At 39.2% G+C, this 17552-nt stretch overlaps 1 protein-coding gene across 2 annotated transcripts; it reads left to right on the top strand.

Moving 5' to 3' along the window:
• Positions 1-4051: 4051 nt before the first annotated feature.
• On the top strand, positions 4052-14944 carry pitx1 (paired-like homeodomain 1). Of its 2 annotated transcripts, XM_053332391.1 has the most exons (4): positions 4052-4097; positions 9304-9453; positions 10593-10795; positions 14396-14944. In XM_053332391.1, the coding sequence occupies exons 1-4, from the start codon at positions 4052-4054 to the stop codon at positions 14942-14944; spliced, it is 948 nt and encodes a 315-aa protein (XP_053188366.1). The 2 variants fall into 2 exon arrangements, with proteins under 2 accessions (XP_053188366.1, XP_053188367.1); XM_053332392.1 differs by lacking the exon at positions 9304-9453.
• The last annotated feature ends 2608 nt before the right edge of the window (positions 14945-17552 follow it).

Raw genomic sequence — 17552 nt, 5'->3', positions numbered from 1 at the left:
GGAATAACTATTTACGCTGCGGAGGTGACCATCAGACAGGCCCTGGCCACAGACACACCTCCTCCCCCTTCACACACACACTCCAAACGGGCTAAATAATCCCTCCACCTATTTACACAGGAGAGATGAGGCCACAGCCTCACCTCCAGGGTACTACTTAACTCCTCGAGTCACTCGTTGAGTAATCACAGCATTCTCCTACCTGCCTGCCTACTGCCTAATTACAGTGTGTGTGTGTGTGTGTGTGTGTGTGTGTGTGTGTGTGTGTGTGTGTGTGTGAGTGAATAAAAGACTCATTATTTAGCAATGCAGGCCTCACAGGTAGACAATTACACAGGCTGATACTGCCTATTATTAAAAAATTCTGGATACAGCTGCATGCTAAGGAGCAAGGGTCAGTGTTGTCATATTGGGGCAGAATATGAGACTTTATGTTTGAGGCATGACATGCAAACTTTTAGTTGCAGGGGTGGACTTTACATAATTTGGTGAAATTCAACGATTAATATTAAATTCCAGATGGGCAAATGGTTTTAAATTCATTATCATGGTCCCGTAAAACAATTAATCTCTATTTTGACGGTGAGGATTTTCCTGCACGGATTCAGGCCAGAGCATTACATCACTGCATCTCACCTGTATCTGCAGGACAAATATTGACACGTCCATTTTGACGCAGAAGTAACCTGTTGGGCTTCTGAAAAAAAGAAAAAAAAAACAAGAAAAGAAAAAACAGCTGACGTGAGGAGAGGTGAGAGAGCCTTTGGTAACTCTGAGAGGCACCACTGGGAAGGAGGCCTGTCCGTGTCCTGGAGGGAGGCCCGCAGCTCCCCTTTAATCCCTCCAGGATCCCTCTCTCAGAGCCGGGCTTTGCTTCGTGCGCAGCTCTTGGCCGAGTTAAAAAGGAAAGTGTAAGGGTGGGACAAATTTCACACTTTCTCCCATGTCTCAGGCCAAAAGAAGGAGCTTGTAAACCAAGTATGTGGAGCTGGAAATACTCTTTGCCACACAGACGCAGCGGTGGTTCAAGTGATTGGACTGGCTGTGCGTGAGCAGCAGATCTTGACTCTAGACGTTTAAGCCCAACCTGAAACGTGTGTTTTTGTCTCAGCTATGAGATCATCAAGGATGCTGATAAGGACACGAATAAAAAATGTAAATTACATTAAATCCAGTCTCTCAGATACTGTAAATTTAATTTATGTTTGTATATTGTATTGTATTTATTTCATTATCACTTTCATGAATTTATTAAAAGTATTCATCAGTGATCCAGTCGCTCCACGGCTTACAGTCTAAATCTACTTTAATCTCGGTCTCGGCTACTTGTGGCCTACTACTTTACTTTGCCTTTTTAGGTCTTTTGTCCATTAATACGTTGCGTTGCCAGCTTAATACCTGAAACAAATCAGCAGTTTATTTGCTTTAGCTAAAGGCTTTATAACTGTTTTCGTCGTTTTCTTTGTGTTGTGTCCTTTTAGTCTCCGCCGCTGCGCAGCTCACAGACACACGAATGTTTCCATCTGATCCTTCCTTTATCACAGTTATTTTATGTCAACAAGGGGATGCAAAAACTATTTTAAAAGCTTTTGTAATAAATAAATAGGAGAGAAAAAAATCCAGCATTCAAGGGACAGAATAGATATGAATATAAACAATTTAAATGTTTTGATTAATTTAAAACCAACAACTGAACAAAAACGGAAGTTAAACGTGTGTAAATATTAGGATATCAGCGACTAATTGCTTAATTAACCGTCATTTAACAAAGGGCTTCAGGCCATAATTATCAGATGGTTTATTGTTTGCCGAAACCATTAATTACCGAGAAGATAAACGTTATTTAACTCCGGCACCCACACACAATGTAAAAAAGGCCTGCTGTAATTATAGATTAATATTATAGAATTGCTGCCAACTGAGTAATAGGCCTATATTGGGATATTTCGTGTAAAATAACAATAACAAATATGAGATTGAATGGTAGCTCGTGTGATCTGTTCAGTTTAAATCATAGTATGTTTTGATCTTTGTAAAACTAATAAAATCATATTTTAAACACAATTTTAAAAATAATAATAAAACATGTGCCGGGTGTCTTGGACTTTCAGCAGTCTTATAGTTTAATTCAACCTGTACCTACAGTGTGTGACTTTATAGAAACGCTCATTCAAAGGTGGATTGAGCGTGATGCTCAGTTAATGCGCATCATAAAAATACTCTTAAGCATAATCTTTTCCCGCCGAAAATGTTTTTCTTCACAGCTACTGTTACAGCTTTCACGCACACACACACACACAAATAATACAGAGGAAATTATAAGAGTATACACACGCGTATTTTTAATACCATGAAATATTTAAATTAAATCAGCATGTCACACAACAATATTAACAATTATAATAATAGCTAGAATTCTGATATTGATAATATATAATAATACATTTGAAAATAAATATGATGATCAAATTTGAGATGGACAAGTAAGGACAGGGATGAAGATGATGATGTTAAGTATAAAGGCTTGAATCAGAAGATGATGAGGATGAATTGATACAGATGAAGAAGCTGGGACAAGGAGGAGAAGGAGAAGAGTGGGGGCACAGGAGGAGGAAGATGAGTACGACGGGGGAGTTGGGGGGCGGCGCGGCGGCTAGCGACTGGGGGGGGGTACTTGCGGTCTCATGACGTCACCGCAAGGCGTGCTGCAGACCGCTGGTGAAGAAAACCAAGACAGCGCCGCGGACACTCAACCAAAGCGCTGATTACCGGGGACGCAGCGTTTACGCGCAGCCGACGCTAAAGTGGATTTATTGAACACCTGCATGGGGAAACTCTGAGGCTTTATTCCTTTTTTTTCTGTCGTCTGACTCTGCTGGGAACCAAATGGTGAGTACAGAACGCACCTTGTCTGTCAACTCATTGAATTTTGGCTTTGGGGGTCGGTCAGAAAGGTTGGCAGGCATCTCGCTCTGGGTCGTTTTACGCTTCATATGTTGCAACTGTAAATTAGACACGAGTCTGGGTTGAAGAAAATTAGATGTTTACAATTGCTGGCTGCACTGTGAGGTGCTTGTTGTCAGGTAGTTGGGGTCAGAGAGGCAATTGACCGTAGAGAGGCCGGAGAGTAAGTGGAGCTTTACGCACAGCAACGGCAACTATTTCTGGAGTAAAACAGCAGCAGCGCCTGTAAAGAGAATCATTCAGTCAGCTAAAAGAGAGTCAGCGATATTCAACGTGTCTGAGCATCGCTGTCAGCATTTAGCTTGCTATGAGCCAGTGTACTCCAGCAAAAAATCTGCAATAATCCCTGACTGACGCCTTAAATGAACCAAATGAAAATACGTGCAGGCGGGTACGCACACTGGAGCGTGTGACCTCTGAGGGACAGAAAAGAGGAGATGAGTGAAGATTTACCGTGGACATAAAAGCAGCAGAGGGATTCCTGTAGATAAGAGGGGTTGTGTGTGTGTGTGTGTGTGTGTGTGTGTGTGTGTGTGTGTGTGTGTGTGTGTGTGTGTGTGTGTGTGTGTGTGTGTGTGTGTCTCTAGTATCATGGCATGAATAAACCTTCTCCTTTTTTACCATGTTGTGTTAGAGAGGTCACTAGAGGCCAACAATAAAAAATATATATAAATATATTAAAGTAGAATAAATAGTTTTATGTGTGTGAGTGAATTTTTGCTATGTGATTTAATATTACTGCTTAGGAATGTTTTGGTTTTTATTATTATTATTATTTATAGTGGTTTCATTACCTTAGAATTTTCCTTATTAACATATTTATTTGTTTTTGTCATTTTGTAAAAAGTAGGTGTTTGAGAATTCATAAAATAGTCCAACATGAATATGACGTTTTGTTATTTTCCTGTAGTTTATTATTGCACGGTTTAATAAAAAGTTTTGAACTAACTTGCAGCATTAAAAATAATTGATTATAACACAAGTATTATTAAATTAAAGAGAGGAAAATAAATGTATTTGATTGTTTTATATGCTTGACATTTTCTCCTGATGCAGCCCTCTTGTTTTGTGTTTACAGGCAACTGGAATGGAACTGAATCTGTCGAAGAATGTGATTTCTTGCGCTGATCCAGGTATGACTATGACTACTTATCGGGTTAATAATTACATTTCCTCAGAGAAGTTGAGTTTTCCATTTAATTGACTGTGTATACTGTCCGTTGCAAAAATATTATGTATAAAGCAAAAATATGCCGTAGTCTTGGTTTGCAGTAAAGTCAGGACGTGTGCTCACAAGCATCTGGCTTTTAGAAACAATAAGGGGGCTATGTAGTGAATTAATGCGCGCACCATTTAGGACACGCTGAGATGAATCTGGGAGCGCGCGGAAATCAATGAAAGCACACCGAGACAAGTCTACAACATTTTAAACAATGTATCCCACAGCTCAGTTTTTACACAGATAACATCTATATTATATTTTTGTGTGTCTGGTTTCTTATTAGATGATTTTCTGGCGAGTTATTTTGCCTTTGAAATAATAAGAGAGAGAGAGGGAGACATGAGGTAAAATGTCAAGCCAGATGGACTGCAAGCATCAAAAAGCTCTATTCAGGAGGAACATATTTTCCCAAAGCACAATATTTTTTTATACCATCCAATGAAGTTTTTGGTCAGAATTTTTTTTTTTTTTTTAAAAAGAAGGTTTTCTGTCAGACTGGGTTTAACCACAGAGCAAAAGAAAGAGCCGTGCGGAAGATGGAGACTGTGAAAACCTTTGGAAAATATCTGGAGGGTTTTTAGACATTTAATTGCTCGACACGTGAGGAGGAAACTGTTTGTGTACAATCTGTTTAAACCTCATTTTCTCGCAGGAAATAATTTATACTACTAAGAAAGTAGCTTCAAACTAAATGCTTTGGTGTTAAATTAAAACAGGAAAACACAAAGTGGACACACAATTATTCTAACTGAGAGAGATTGTTATTAATAGTAGTAGTTAATATTTCGCCATTTATTAAAGTTATAGTGTAGCCTAAGTTGCAAAAGATTAACTTTATTGTTTTTTTTAGGAGTCAACACTCAGTTTTTCGTGTTTTACAAATGTATATGTTCACACATTGAGAACTAATTCCACTTCAACTGAAGTTGTCAACCTTTTTAAAAATATAAAACCACAGTAAACAGCTGAGCTGAGTAAAATTTCGCCTCATGAGGAGAATAATTTAAAGGACATGAAAAAAACACTTTCTGGTATTTTAATATATTTCTTTCATTGGTGTTTTCACTATGATGATCATTTGAGGCGTTGTTTTATTTACACCTGTCAGGTTGTTTGTTGGTTGTCAGGCTCCAGGTCAAACTGGCCTTGAACCAAGTTGAGAAAACCATCACCAAGGCAATAATCAGCTCTGTCCTTCTCCAGTTACCCACCGTGTCCAGTTACATCCCTACTGCTGCCCTTCCCTTGAGTCTGCTCGCCAGCTTTAATTTTCTATATGCTTTGTTTTTTGGCCCCGTGGTTAGCTTTACTTTACTTTGCTTGGTTGCCTTTCAGTGAAGAGAGGGGAAAAATACACCAGGTTTATATTTTTGTGTGTTTGGTGTGTGATTAACGGCGTTCGCCGAGTTTATTTTCACTTCTTGGAGAAAAATATGAGTGTTTGCATTGCCACTGGCCTTTAACCTGTCGTGCCGGATGGAAAGGCTTTTTAACTCATCCATCACACGCAAGTGCCCTCCAGAGCAGAGGAGGAGCAGGACGCAGGCAGGGATGCAGGCTGATGAGGCTGAGTATTTAGATTACCTCCATCTATCAGCCTGTAATATCTGCTGGAGGACAGAGGAAAGTAGAATCACTGGAACTATCAACTCCTCCATGGAAAATCTCCATGTGTTGTAAATCCCATATTCCCGTGGGTACTTAAAGGGTCATTGAGTTTATCGCGATGTGATTGTATTTTAGTTTACTGTAATACTGAGGTGATATTCTTATAGTAGAGAAAACTTTTCAACTATATGTTTGAGCTGTAAGTTCCTTATAATAAACCTGCTGGATTTTTTTAAAACAGACCTTTAGTTGATCATTTTCGATATATAGATCTTTCTTAAATGTTTTATAGATCGGCTTCAGTTCTTTTTAATGAACAGGCTACAACTGCACTACTGCCCCTAAATGACCGTATATTGGGCCACCCATAGTCGTGTGCACTTACCCAATACCGCACGCAGTGCACCCATTAACCCCATGCAAACTAACACACACCTATTCCGACGTTCAGTCCATTCAGTGTTCAGACTGCATAGTAAATAACACCTGCTGTCACAATGGGCTGACCAGGTCCTCGAGGTCACTTATTAAAAAATGCATCATCACTTCTCCTATACAGTGCTGCACGTGCTCTAGTGGTTACTCCAGTGCTTTCTGTCCCAAATATCTCCTCAGAACCATTTTATGCAATTGGCTGCAGCACAGAAAGTCAGTAGACAGGTGGGGTCAGTTAGTTCCGAACAAGGGTACTTTGGTAGGTTATGTGTGACGGTCATAATTGTTACAGGGCTGACTTTACACAGCAGGCCACCATGACGCATCATGGTGGAGCTGGATATTCTTAATTAAGGATTAATTCACTCTACTTAAAAAAACAAAACAAAAAAACATGTGGAATGGGTAATAACAATTGTACATATAGCCTACAGATATTTTAATTAAAAGGAATGCATATCGCCCCTGTAATGTGAAGAGATATAATAGAGGCCCAAATATGAGCCCCTCTCTCTTCGAAACACGCTCTGTGCATACAGAGGGTGAACAAATATAGATGGAAAAAGGCAAGTGGTTGTTGAGAGCTTGCACAATTGTCTCCTGAAAGGGCCTTCAGGGGAGTTTTCCGGTTGGACGGGGATCTCATGTCAAAAGTCACCGTCACACAATGGCCGAAAACGCTCTAGACTGGCGCCGGGGACCGTCCGAGTCAGACTGTGAGGCCTGAGCCGGTGCACATTTACCTGACATATGTAGCTACAGGCCGGGAGATAACCAGTCAGTCATCATGCAGCCAGTACTCAAAAGGACATTTGTGAAATTACGTAATTTGTGTTTTCAGTCTACATATAGCTAACTTGCGCAGAGACACAAACAAATAAAGGAAGGTTTGGATTCAAGAAAAACTTCAGTAAATTGGAAAACTGGGCGAACTGGTAATGCTTTCTCGCTCCTGTGTTTGATTTGAATAAATTAAATAGATTTTAAGACTCCAAAGGCTCTAAAAGCGGACTTAGCTCAAACCTATTGATCTTGCACATACATTGTTACATGTGTAATGGGCATATTGCGTGAGAAAGAAACTAAAGCTAAATCACAATGACAGCTCAAACTAAAGTAAAGTAAAATAAAACTCCATGTCTGACTTCCTTGGATACCATAAAGAAATGACCTGTGATGAGGCCTCACCTGGCGCCATTCTGACGTCAAACTAATTGACATCGAGACATTCATGACCAGCTTTTTAACAGAGTAAGTTTTGTTAAAAATGTCCACTGCAGGCTTGGCATTGCTGCAGTGTATTGTATCTCCAGTGCAGCACACACGGATCAGCAAGTCCACATCTGGACGAAGCTCCTCAGTTCTGCGCACCGGCTCACTGATGTTCAGAAGGTTACAGCTCACTTTAACTGCGCTGTGAGGCAATGCACGCACTGTGCATGCGTGTCAGAGATGACAGATTATAATCCAACCAGAGGACTCCCTGGAATCAACACTTAATTTGCATTTTTGACATTCACACTTATTTCTTCTCAGATCTATCTAAAATATACCATAGGATTTAATTGGCTTTGGATTCCAGATGGCTTGAATACTGTCAGCCTCCACTGGGATATAACATACATCTTAACTTCAGTGCCAACAAAACAGAGTAAAGCCTCATTATACTATTGCGTCATCACATCAGTAGCTAATTAACTGCATTTTTAGGTTAGCTGTGATCTCATTATATTAGCGGACCGTCAGTCATAATGGGATTTGTGCTGAAAGTTTGAAATCCAGCAGTTAGAGAGGGATGTGAGGAAACTGAGGGTATGTTGTTGAATTTTCAACTAAGTTTCTATTTATATTTGATTACAAACCGGCGGCTGTGCTGCGCAGACAGATCTACTGCTGTCAACAGATTATTATTCACTGACTTATTTGGTAGAAAGCAGCCTGGTGCTGGCCCTGCTACAGAGAGCACAGAGTGCAGGTACAAAACACAGCGTGTGTTTAGTAATGAAAGAGAGCTCTGATCTGCCTGGCTTTTATTAGTCCTGATTGTTTATTTGTCCGAATCAAGGAAGGGAGAAGCAAGGAGCTGATACAGCGACACTTGTCAGTTTACAGTGTCTCATTTAAACACAAAATAATCTTCATGTCATCGTGCACTTCTCCTTCTGAGGACACAGTAACTGGGCAGGCCAGTGAGGATAGCAAATGTTTATTCAGCTCAGTACATATCCGAGATATAGCCGACATCGTGTAGGAGTGTGTGTATAAGCGCACCCGCCTGCGTTACACCGGACACATTTCAAAACATACCTGTACGAATAAAAAAGACCTATTTTAATCTGAGAGAGTAAAGAATTACCCTGCGCGCTCCCGATAGGTGACCCCGCTGGAGAAAAGTAAGAGCGAACGCTGCAAAACATAGACATCCACTTTAATGCTCTGCCTTAAAAAAAGTATGTTCAGGTAACAAAGCTGCCAGCAGGGTACATACATGCACTAGGTATGAATTGGCTGTTTTGCTCAGATGGGTTGCTTTTGATTTTTTCCTCCATTCAAACTTCATTAAATATATTTGCATGCGACTAAAAAACAAACAAACCACCAATTAATTAATCACACGTTTTTTCATTGGGTTTTTTTACCTTGACGTCAGACTAAATATCTTGTCTGGGTGGATGTGTTTTCTTGCAGCGGGCAGTGGGTGGGACTCGTTCGTTTTGGGGAGGTTGAACGCAGCAGATGGGTGGGTCTCATGTGTGGATTGGAGAGACGGAGCTTCCTCTCAGTCACAGCGGGCAGAAGCTTCTCTCTGCAGCGGATAGAAGGAGTGCGTGCATTGGGTCGTCACTGCTACATTGGAGGGAAAGGGGAGGCTGGCTGTGTGATTTTTTTTTCTTCTTTCTTTCTTGGAAGGACAAAAACTCTCGTGGAAATTCTCCCTGCATGCTTAATTCTCTCATGTCGCCGTGTGTGTCTGGGAGCGGGTGGATTTTTTGTAGAGTAGCTATTGAGGAAAGCTTTGTGCACAGCCCAGGATTCACCCCCGTTTCCTTTTTGTACGCATCCTTCTCTTCAAGGTGGGATGAATTTGGACAGAATCGCTGAGGCAGTGAGAGCACCGCCGCCCCGCGACGTGGCGCCCGCGTTTCATTTACCCAGAACTTCAAACAGCAGTCGGGAAACTTTAGAGAACTCAAGCAGCGAGTCTTCAGACACAGAGTTGGCAGGTACACAGTCAGAGTGCTTTTTAGCAACTCGATTTTTTTTCCTTCTAAGTGCAATAACAGTTTATTTAACGTCTCCATACGCACGTTTACGATGAGCTGTCACAGGTTAACTTGTAGTTCCAGTGTTGTTTATTCTTACTGCAATGACGGGTTATTTCCGTATGTTACGATGCAACATCCACATGGATAAATTATATGGACATATTTTCACTAAATCTTAACATGATCTATTTTTGTTCTCCACTTTAATGTGTACAAAAACAACAGAATAAGGAATAACTAAGATTTGTTACATCCCATTTTTCTGTTTATTGCGCTGGCTGAACCAAATACTTGGCAGGATCCTGAGGTCTGTCAGGGAAAAATGTGCAGAACAGCCTGGCCTGCTGTCAGTAAATGCATTAAAACAAACTATAAATATTGGGCCCGTCCACCAATCTAAATGGAAAGCCAGAAGGACTGAATTAACAATTTTTTTTCAAGAAGCTTCTCGTTCTTCAGCTTTGACTCATTTTAAGAAAAACAAGTTTTTCTGTCTCAGTCGTCCAAGTATACAAGGCAAAGAAATATGGGTGACTGTCAATAATTCCTCCTGACATTATTTATAGGGTTTAAATGATAAATTGCTTTTTTTGGCTTCAGGTTTTAATTAGTTTTTATTTTTATTTTTGGTGATTATTCAAGACGGTATTCTCGTTTTGTGATTTAACCTTTGCACGTGTTGACCCTTCAGATTAACGAGGCAATCTTGTAAGGACACGCACACAAGATAGCGTTGGGAGATAAGAGAGGGCAGACCTCATAAAGAAAAGTAATATTGATCTATTAATGTAAACCGAGGCAAACCTAAGTGTTAGTTTGAAAGAATCGACACAAAACTCAGATATACTTGTAAAATATTTGGCTTTAGTCAGTCACTTCTCTCTATTTTAAAGAACTTTGTAAAGTAGTCATAGGCTGACAGGCCTTTTCAGTTGACCCAGAGTTTTAGAAGCTACTTTTGCACATCCCTGCATTTCCATTCTGAAATGCATAAATCCAAATACTAACATCTTAAATGCAAAAATATAATCTATTAGCATGCCATGTAAGTACCATACAGCTGTATCATAAATTTCACCCCGATTTACGATCCACAGAAAAGGAGAGGAGTGCTGAACACAGGAGCGATGACGGCAACGTGGACGATCCCAAGAAGAAGAAGCAGCGGCGGCAGCGGACTCACTTCACCAGCCAGCAGCTGCAGGAGCTGGAAGCCACTTTCCAGAGGAACCGCTACCCGGATATGAGTACCAGGGAGGAGATCGCCGTGTGGACCAACCTGACCGAGGCCAGAGTTCGGGTAAGAAGCCAGCAGGCAGGCCACCGGCCGTGCGTAAAGTGTGCCTGATGCGTGCTTAAGGTAGATTAGACAAATACATTTAAACATTTGTGATTTTTTCGGGCAGGAGAGTTCTCAATTAATTAATTAGTTTATTTAGTTATTTCATAACTGAGACACATTGACTAAAGAAATTATGCAATGTTGAATCAAACTCCGAGGACATATTAAAAAAACGTTTACAAAAAACAAGAACTTACTAAAAACTAAAACTTTACGTTAATGGATTGAAATGAAAGCCATATGATAAGTGTCTTAAGTGTCCCCATTATTATTTGCTGCTAAATTGATCACTGATTTGCCTAAATTGAACTCATAAAATCTCATGCATTAATGTTTTACATCAGAACAAACCGATAACACCCATTGCTATGAGCTAAACTGAGGTGTGTATTGTAGATACTGTGACCTGTGCTCCAACTGAATGAAAAAATAAACATCCAATCTTTTTTTATCTCAATTACTGCAGTGGTTTTACATTTAATCTGTGATATAATTCAGACAGGCCTTGAAAGAAATCCGTTGACAAAAAACTGGGAGATTTTCAAAACTGCAGCGTTAACATTTATTAAGTTGCAATCATCACTGAGTGCATCCAAAGAGTAAGTCTTCCATAAAGCAACTCAGCAACGCGCGCATTTCTGACACAAACAGGATTAAAAGTTCACGCTTAAAACAAAACAAATATAATTCATGCTCAACATTTTGCGGGAAATGCAAAATATATTAAACTATTTAGATGTGTTGGAAATAACATCCTGTTTAAAGGTGGATTGGCGCTGCTAATGAAGCATTTGTCTTATGATGACATCATCACCAGTCTGGACCCTTATTTCTCCCCGCAGAGGAAACCTGGAGCTCTTGCAAGAACAGAACCAGCATGTGCTTATATTTATTCAGCACACAGGCGATACAGTTACCAACTTTGGGGGAAATAATGTTTAAACAATAAGTTATAAAACCAACATTAGGTGATTTGAATTGTTTAAACTCAATGACCCATTTAAAAGTAGAAAACTGATACACTGCGTTGCTTTTTACTTTGAGTGGCTTAAGTAATGTTGGACTCAATTACTCCGTATAGATCCATATGCAGGTTGCTACTTTCTGCTTTCTGCGTACAAAAAAACGTGCGTTAAACACGAACAATTGCAGTTGGGTTTCATTTCCAGCAACTGGCGCCTGGCGGCCTGTCCTTGCAGAATTCACGGTCTCAAATTGCATAAAAATGTTGAAATTAAAGTGCAGGGAAACTGTAAAAAAAAAAAAAAAAAAAAAAAAGTCTTAGAAGTAGTTCAGAGTGCTGGATCTTTCATTTCTGGAGCCAATGAGTGGTGAACTCTACAAACAGCGCAGCCTTTTATTTGGGCGGAATAAAAAGAAAACGTTGTAAAAAGCGCAGACTGACACAGAACAGTCTCAATATGTCACAATCTTTTAGTGAAATATATTTTGCCACTTAAGCATTTAGACCTGATTTATTAATGCCATTTAAGGAAGCAAACACATATTTAGTGGGACAAAGTATTTTGAGTGTTGCCAACTATTCGTTTAAATAGCTTTAGGTTTTTGCTCGTTAACATGACATTCAAACTCAAAGTATCTTTTTAATTTAATTATTATTTTTTTCTTTTTTTTAACTTTTAACTTTTTTTGGCTGAAGCCTCACACAAGATGAGACAGTGCTGTGAAGCGTAGCTGCGTGTTTCCTGCGCAGTTCTGCTGTCACATCGCTCATGTCTTTTGTGGACAATTTGTCCGCAGCACCCTGTTCCTCGCGGGTCTATAAATAGCTGCCGTGGGCCCGCTCTGATGATACCACTTGTAAACTGTTTCTACTATGAATTAAAAATGACTCACAGAGTGCCGACTAACGGATATTTTGTCAGGTTTCGATAAGGTGTGAAGATATCCAGAGGCCCATTTCTGATTCATTTACAGTCGTCCGTCTGAGCGCGCGTGATTCATGTTGTAAACATGTTGGTTTTATTTTTGGGAGTCTGACCTACATACTGACACATACACCGGGGCCTCAATTTTACCACCGTACAAAGCAGGTATCAGATACATTTCATTACTAGATATGGTGGTAATAGAAAATCACTGTAATAGAAAATCACTGTCATATCAGGAGTTAAATTGTATATTTTTTTCCTACGTGGTTAATAGTAAAAATATCAAACGTGCAAATATTTTATTTGTTTGTTTTTTCACAAATACTGCCAGGACTTTTGTTAATCATTCAAAAATTATTTTCTATCAAGAGGACATTTAACATCTTCTGCACAAATATCTAAACACAACTGAATATAAATATATTTTAATAATAGGCTTCAATACACAGACACAAACCAAAACCAGCAGTTTGGAACTGACATCTACTTTACTTACATTACTATAGTTACTGTTTCACTTTAAATAGATGAGTCTTGGTCTTCAAACACTATTATTTAAATTAATTGAAAGATTTTGACGATCGGACTAAAGGGCAGCATCTGCTGTCTGATTTAAAATAAGGTCCCCCCCCCCCCCCCCCCCCCCCCCCCACCCCGTTTACTGGTTGGGAGGATTGGAGTCAAGTGTTCAATGAGGGAAATAAAACATTTTTTTAGTTTTACATGCAAACACTGAAACGCCGTTTATCTCAATCATGTCTTCATCAGCATCTCATTAAACATCCTTCATACTAATCTGCAGTCAAGGCCTGAGAGAAACTGAGCACTGAGTTATTTTTTTCTTTGTTTTAAAAAAGGTCCAAATTGATTTATGTGACCATAAACAAACAACTGTTTTATTTGTAGAGCCGAACTTAAAAGATTTGACCACGAGGCAAATAAGCCTGTGTGTGTTTCTCAAATGATCACAACTGAAAATTACAGAAATACAGTCATTTTACTCTCTCTGTCTGTGTGTGTGTGTGTGTGTGTGTGTGTGTGTGTGTGTGTGTGTGTGTGTGTGTGTGTGTGTGTGTGTGTGTGTGTGTGTGTGTGTGTGTGTGTGTGTGTGTGTGTGAACTGTATATTAAAAAGATCTGTCAGTCAAATAGCAGGGCATGCAGCTTCAAATTGTGACTTTTGTAGCGAGGTTTTGAGTGTGCCTCTCATTTTGAAAGAAATTCAGCCCCCACACACAAGTTCAAATAAACAAGCAAACATTAATTTAGAGTTTTAGAGTTTTTAAAAAGTACATACTATTTTGTATTTGTTATACTGTATTTTTTTTTATAAAGGCAGCAGCACTTTTGAAGACCTAACAAGGGTTTGATCTTCTAAATGTTCCCAGAAATTATACTTAATTATTAACATTTACACAATTTATGATATTTAAGAAAAAAACAGTGTAGTGTCATTTCTAATAAAAAGAACACACACCTACTTTGGACTTTTTGTAGATTTTAGGGCTATAAGACATGGTGGAAGTGTATACATACTTAATATGGAGAAGGGAAAAAAAGGAATACATTAATAATATTTGACTGTTTCTTGAGCCTCTTGGTAAATCTACTCCGCTGCTGTGTGTCCATTAATATCCACATGTACTAACCCCGTGTGTCTCCTCCAGGTGTGGTTCAAAAACCGCCGGGCCAAGTGGAGGAAGCGGGAGCGGAACCAGCAGATGGACCTGTGCAAGAACAGCTACCTGCCACAGTTCAGCGGCCTGATGCAGCCCTACGACGACATGTACCCGGCTTACACCTACAACAACTGGACAAACAAGGGCCTGACTCCGGCACCGCTGACTACCAAGAACTTCACCTTCTTCAACTCCATGAGCCCCCTCACCTCGCAGTCCATGTTCTCGGCGCCAAACTCCATCTCCTCCATGACCATGGCATCCGGGATGGGTCACTCCGCCGTACCGGGCATGCCCACCCCTGGTCTCAATAATATAAGCAACCTGAACGGGATCGGTACGTCAGGCATCAACTCTGCCATGTCGTCATCCGCGTGTCCGTACGGGCCTCCCGGCTCTCCGTACAGCGTTTACCGGGACACATGCAACTCCAGCCTGGCCACCCTCAGACTCAAATCCAAACAACACCCAACCTTTGGATACAGCGGCCTGCAGAGCCCCGGATCCAGCCTGAACGCCTGTCAATACAACAGCTGACGGGCCTACAGCAGGGCCTATATTAAATAAATATATGTGATGAACGGACACGGTGTAACAGCTTAGGCTACCTGCGGATGAAAAAAAAAAATCAAAGACAACTAAAACTGGATTAGTTGCAATCATTTTTCAAAAAAAAAAAAAAATGGATTATGCGGGTTATGTGTTTACCATTGAACTTGCACAGCAATTGAAATGTCCAGGTTTTTCGGATTTTTTTTTTTATGATGAAGACGTGTTACATTGCTGCATTGTACATACATACATGTAAATATATACAGGCCTAACCTATGAAACAGACGATGGGATTTTTTTTTTTTTTTTTTTTTTTGTGCTTGCTTGCTTCTTAAAGACTGGCTGGAGGGGGAGGGGTGGGGGTGTCTCGACCAAAACAAGGATTTGCAAGAGAGAAAAAAAATTAAAACTGTGTGAGCATATCATGAATCAGACTCAATGAAAAAAAAAAGAAATATAGCCTATATTGTACATATTTTATACTGCTTCTGTGTGCTTTCTATTTACCGTCTGCAGGGTGCCACCGGCCCCTTAACTTTCAATTGTTCTTTTTTTCCATTTTGTTTGCTGAAATCTAGAAAACCACGCATGTTTAACTTGAGTGCAACGTGTTTTGTACAATAATGTAAGACTTTGCAGAAGTAAGTTCATTAGCCTAAACTGTATACAAAGAAAAAGGTGATTCAAAGTCCTCATGTGTTTATGGTAACATGTTTGTTTGAATAAACTCCAGGAAAAGAGAGGTTTATTTCAAGTGTTTCAGAGGAGCCGCAGTGGTCCAGTTTTTCCCTCCAAGGAGGAGCAAAAATAAATAACTTGGCTAAAAATCCTCCGCTTATTGATCCACGCAGTTTACAAGGATTATCTCCAGAAATATGAAGTTTTTAAGGATTAAATGGACTACTTATCTGGGGTTTTTACGCACGATATTTCATTTCTCTTTTGAAGCTTTTTTTTTTTTTTTGCATTATTGTTTATTTATTTATTTATTGCACATCAAACTACTCTCTTTGTGGATGGAAATAAATCCACCAGAGTTTAAACGCATCTTGCAAACTTTCAGAACTTAATATTGTCTGAATTAATCGGATTTAATAGGATCAATGTCTAAAACCCTTATTATGGATTATTGTACTTTTTTTTGGAGAGGTTTGATGCAGAACACAGTCCTAAATGAGCTCCTGATATGTTTTTATTTTATTTTATGATACACACTGTCGAAATAGATTTGTAATTATTTTTACTTGATCTTTGCTTTCATCACACTATAATAACACACCAGATTAAATTTGGATTCACTCAGGTTGAGGTTTGGCACCATTTTCGCAAGACCCGACTTCCATTTTAAAAGGAACATACTGTACGTGGTTTGGTGTGTCTCAACCTCAGATGATTATATCCAACCTGGGTATTTTACACTAGATGAAAAACATTCAACAAACATTATCTGAGTGCTAGAAAATGCAGAAGTAAAAACAGATTTCACCTCCTGGAAAATATGTTTATGTCTGAGTCCTGCTTTGACGGCAAAAGCAAGCAAAATGAATTCAATCAATACCATATCTTGTTTTCTGACACCTGCAGAAATCCCCATATCTATATTACTCACCATTATACTGATATTAGCACGCAGCACAAGTGATTGTGTGCTTTAACTGATAGTGCACTGTGAAGGACGGATGTTAGGATTAGAGGCAACTCTTTCATAAATCATCAAATATACAACAAGCCTTCAATGACTAATAAAACTCAGATACCTTCAGAATTATTACATAGTTTATACAGTACTGATTTAGACCCACAGTGTTGCAACTAAAACGTTCTGATGTAAACTAGGGTCTGAAGCAATAATTGCGAAGTTCCACCTTTTATCAGTATTATTAGGAACTTGTTGTACATATTACTCCATGTCTTATATTCCCTACTTTATGCCATTTTAATTTTCCATACTAACATTTGTGTATTCTACTTATAGGCTAATTGGTATATAGGATACTTTTAAAAAAACAATCAATACCTATACAGTCTTAAAATAATATTTGACACTCAACAGTGAGTTTACTTTGACTTCACAGTTGCTTTTTGGTAATTACCTTCCAATAGTACTTCTGTTATATATTCTATCTTTAGTCTGTAACACTCAGAAGCGAGTTTATGGTGGCTTTTTGGTAATGAGCCGAATCTCAACTATAGTACTTCTATTATATTCCCATTATATTTGATCTTGACCTGTGAGTGCAATACTCAATAGCGAGTTGATGGTGGCTTTCTGGTAATAATAGCCTACTCTCCTCTAGTACTTCTGTCATATTCCTACAATATTACAATAGCAAGTGTATGTTGACCTTAAAGGCTTTTCAGAAAATATATCTCATAGTGGCTCTATTTTATTTCTATAATATTTTACCTTAACATGTAGCGTGACTGTGATATAAGTTTATGACCTTAAGGTACCTTTTTGGCATTTATATCTCCTATGATAGATAACCTATAATATTCCATCTTAATACGTAGTGAGTCTGTCACACTTACAAGTGAGTTTGTGTACATCTCTTGTTATTTTATCTCCAATAATATCTCTATAATATTCTGC

The sequence above is a fragment of the Scomber japonicus genome, chromosome 13, assembly GCF_027409825.1.
Source record: "Scomber japonicus isolate fScoJap1 chromosome 13, fScoJap1.pri, whole genome shotgun sequence".
In the NCBI taxonomy this organism is placed as follows: domain Eukaryota; kingdom Metazoa; phylum Chordata; class Actinopteri; order Scombriformes; family Scombridae; genus Scomber; species Scomber japonicus.
Note: the sequence above shows the minus strand (reverse complement) of the source record. Positions and strands in the feature narration are given on the sequence as shown.

Excerpts from the sequence above, each read along its gene's own strand:
- pitx1 (XM_053332391.1), top strand. The coding sequence starts at position 4,052 with ATGGAACTGAATCTGTCGAAGAATGTGATTTCTTGCGCTGATCCAG. Across the intron at positions 9,454-10,592 it reads TTCAGACACAGAGTTGGCAG|AAAAGGAGAGGAGTGCTGAA; the intron begins GTACACAGTCAG and ends TACGATCCACAG. Across the intron at positions 10,796-14,395 it reads TGACCGAGGCCAGAGTTCGG|GTGTGGTTCAAAAACCGCCG; the intron begins GTAAGAAGCCAG and ends TGTCTCCTCCAG.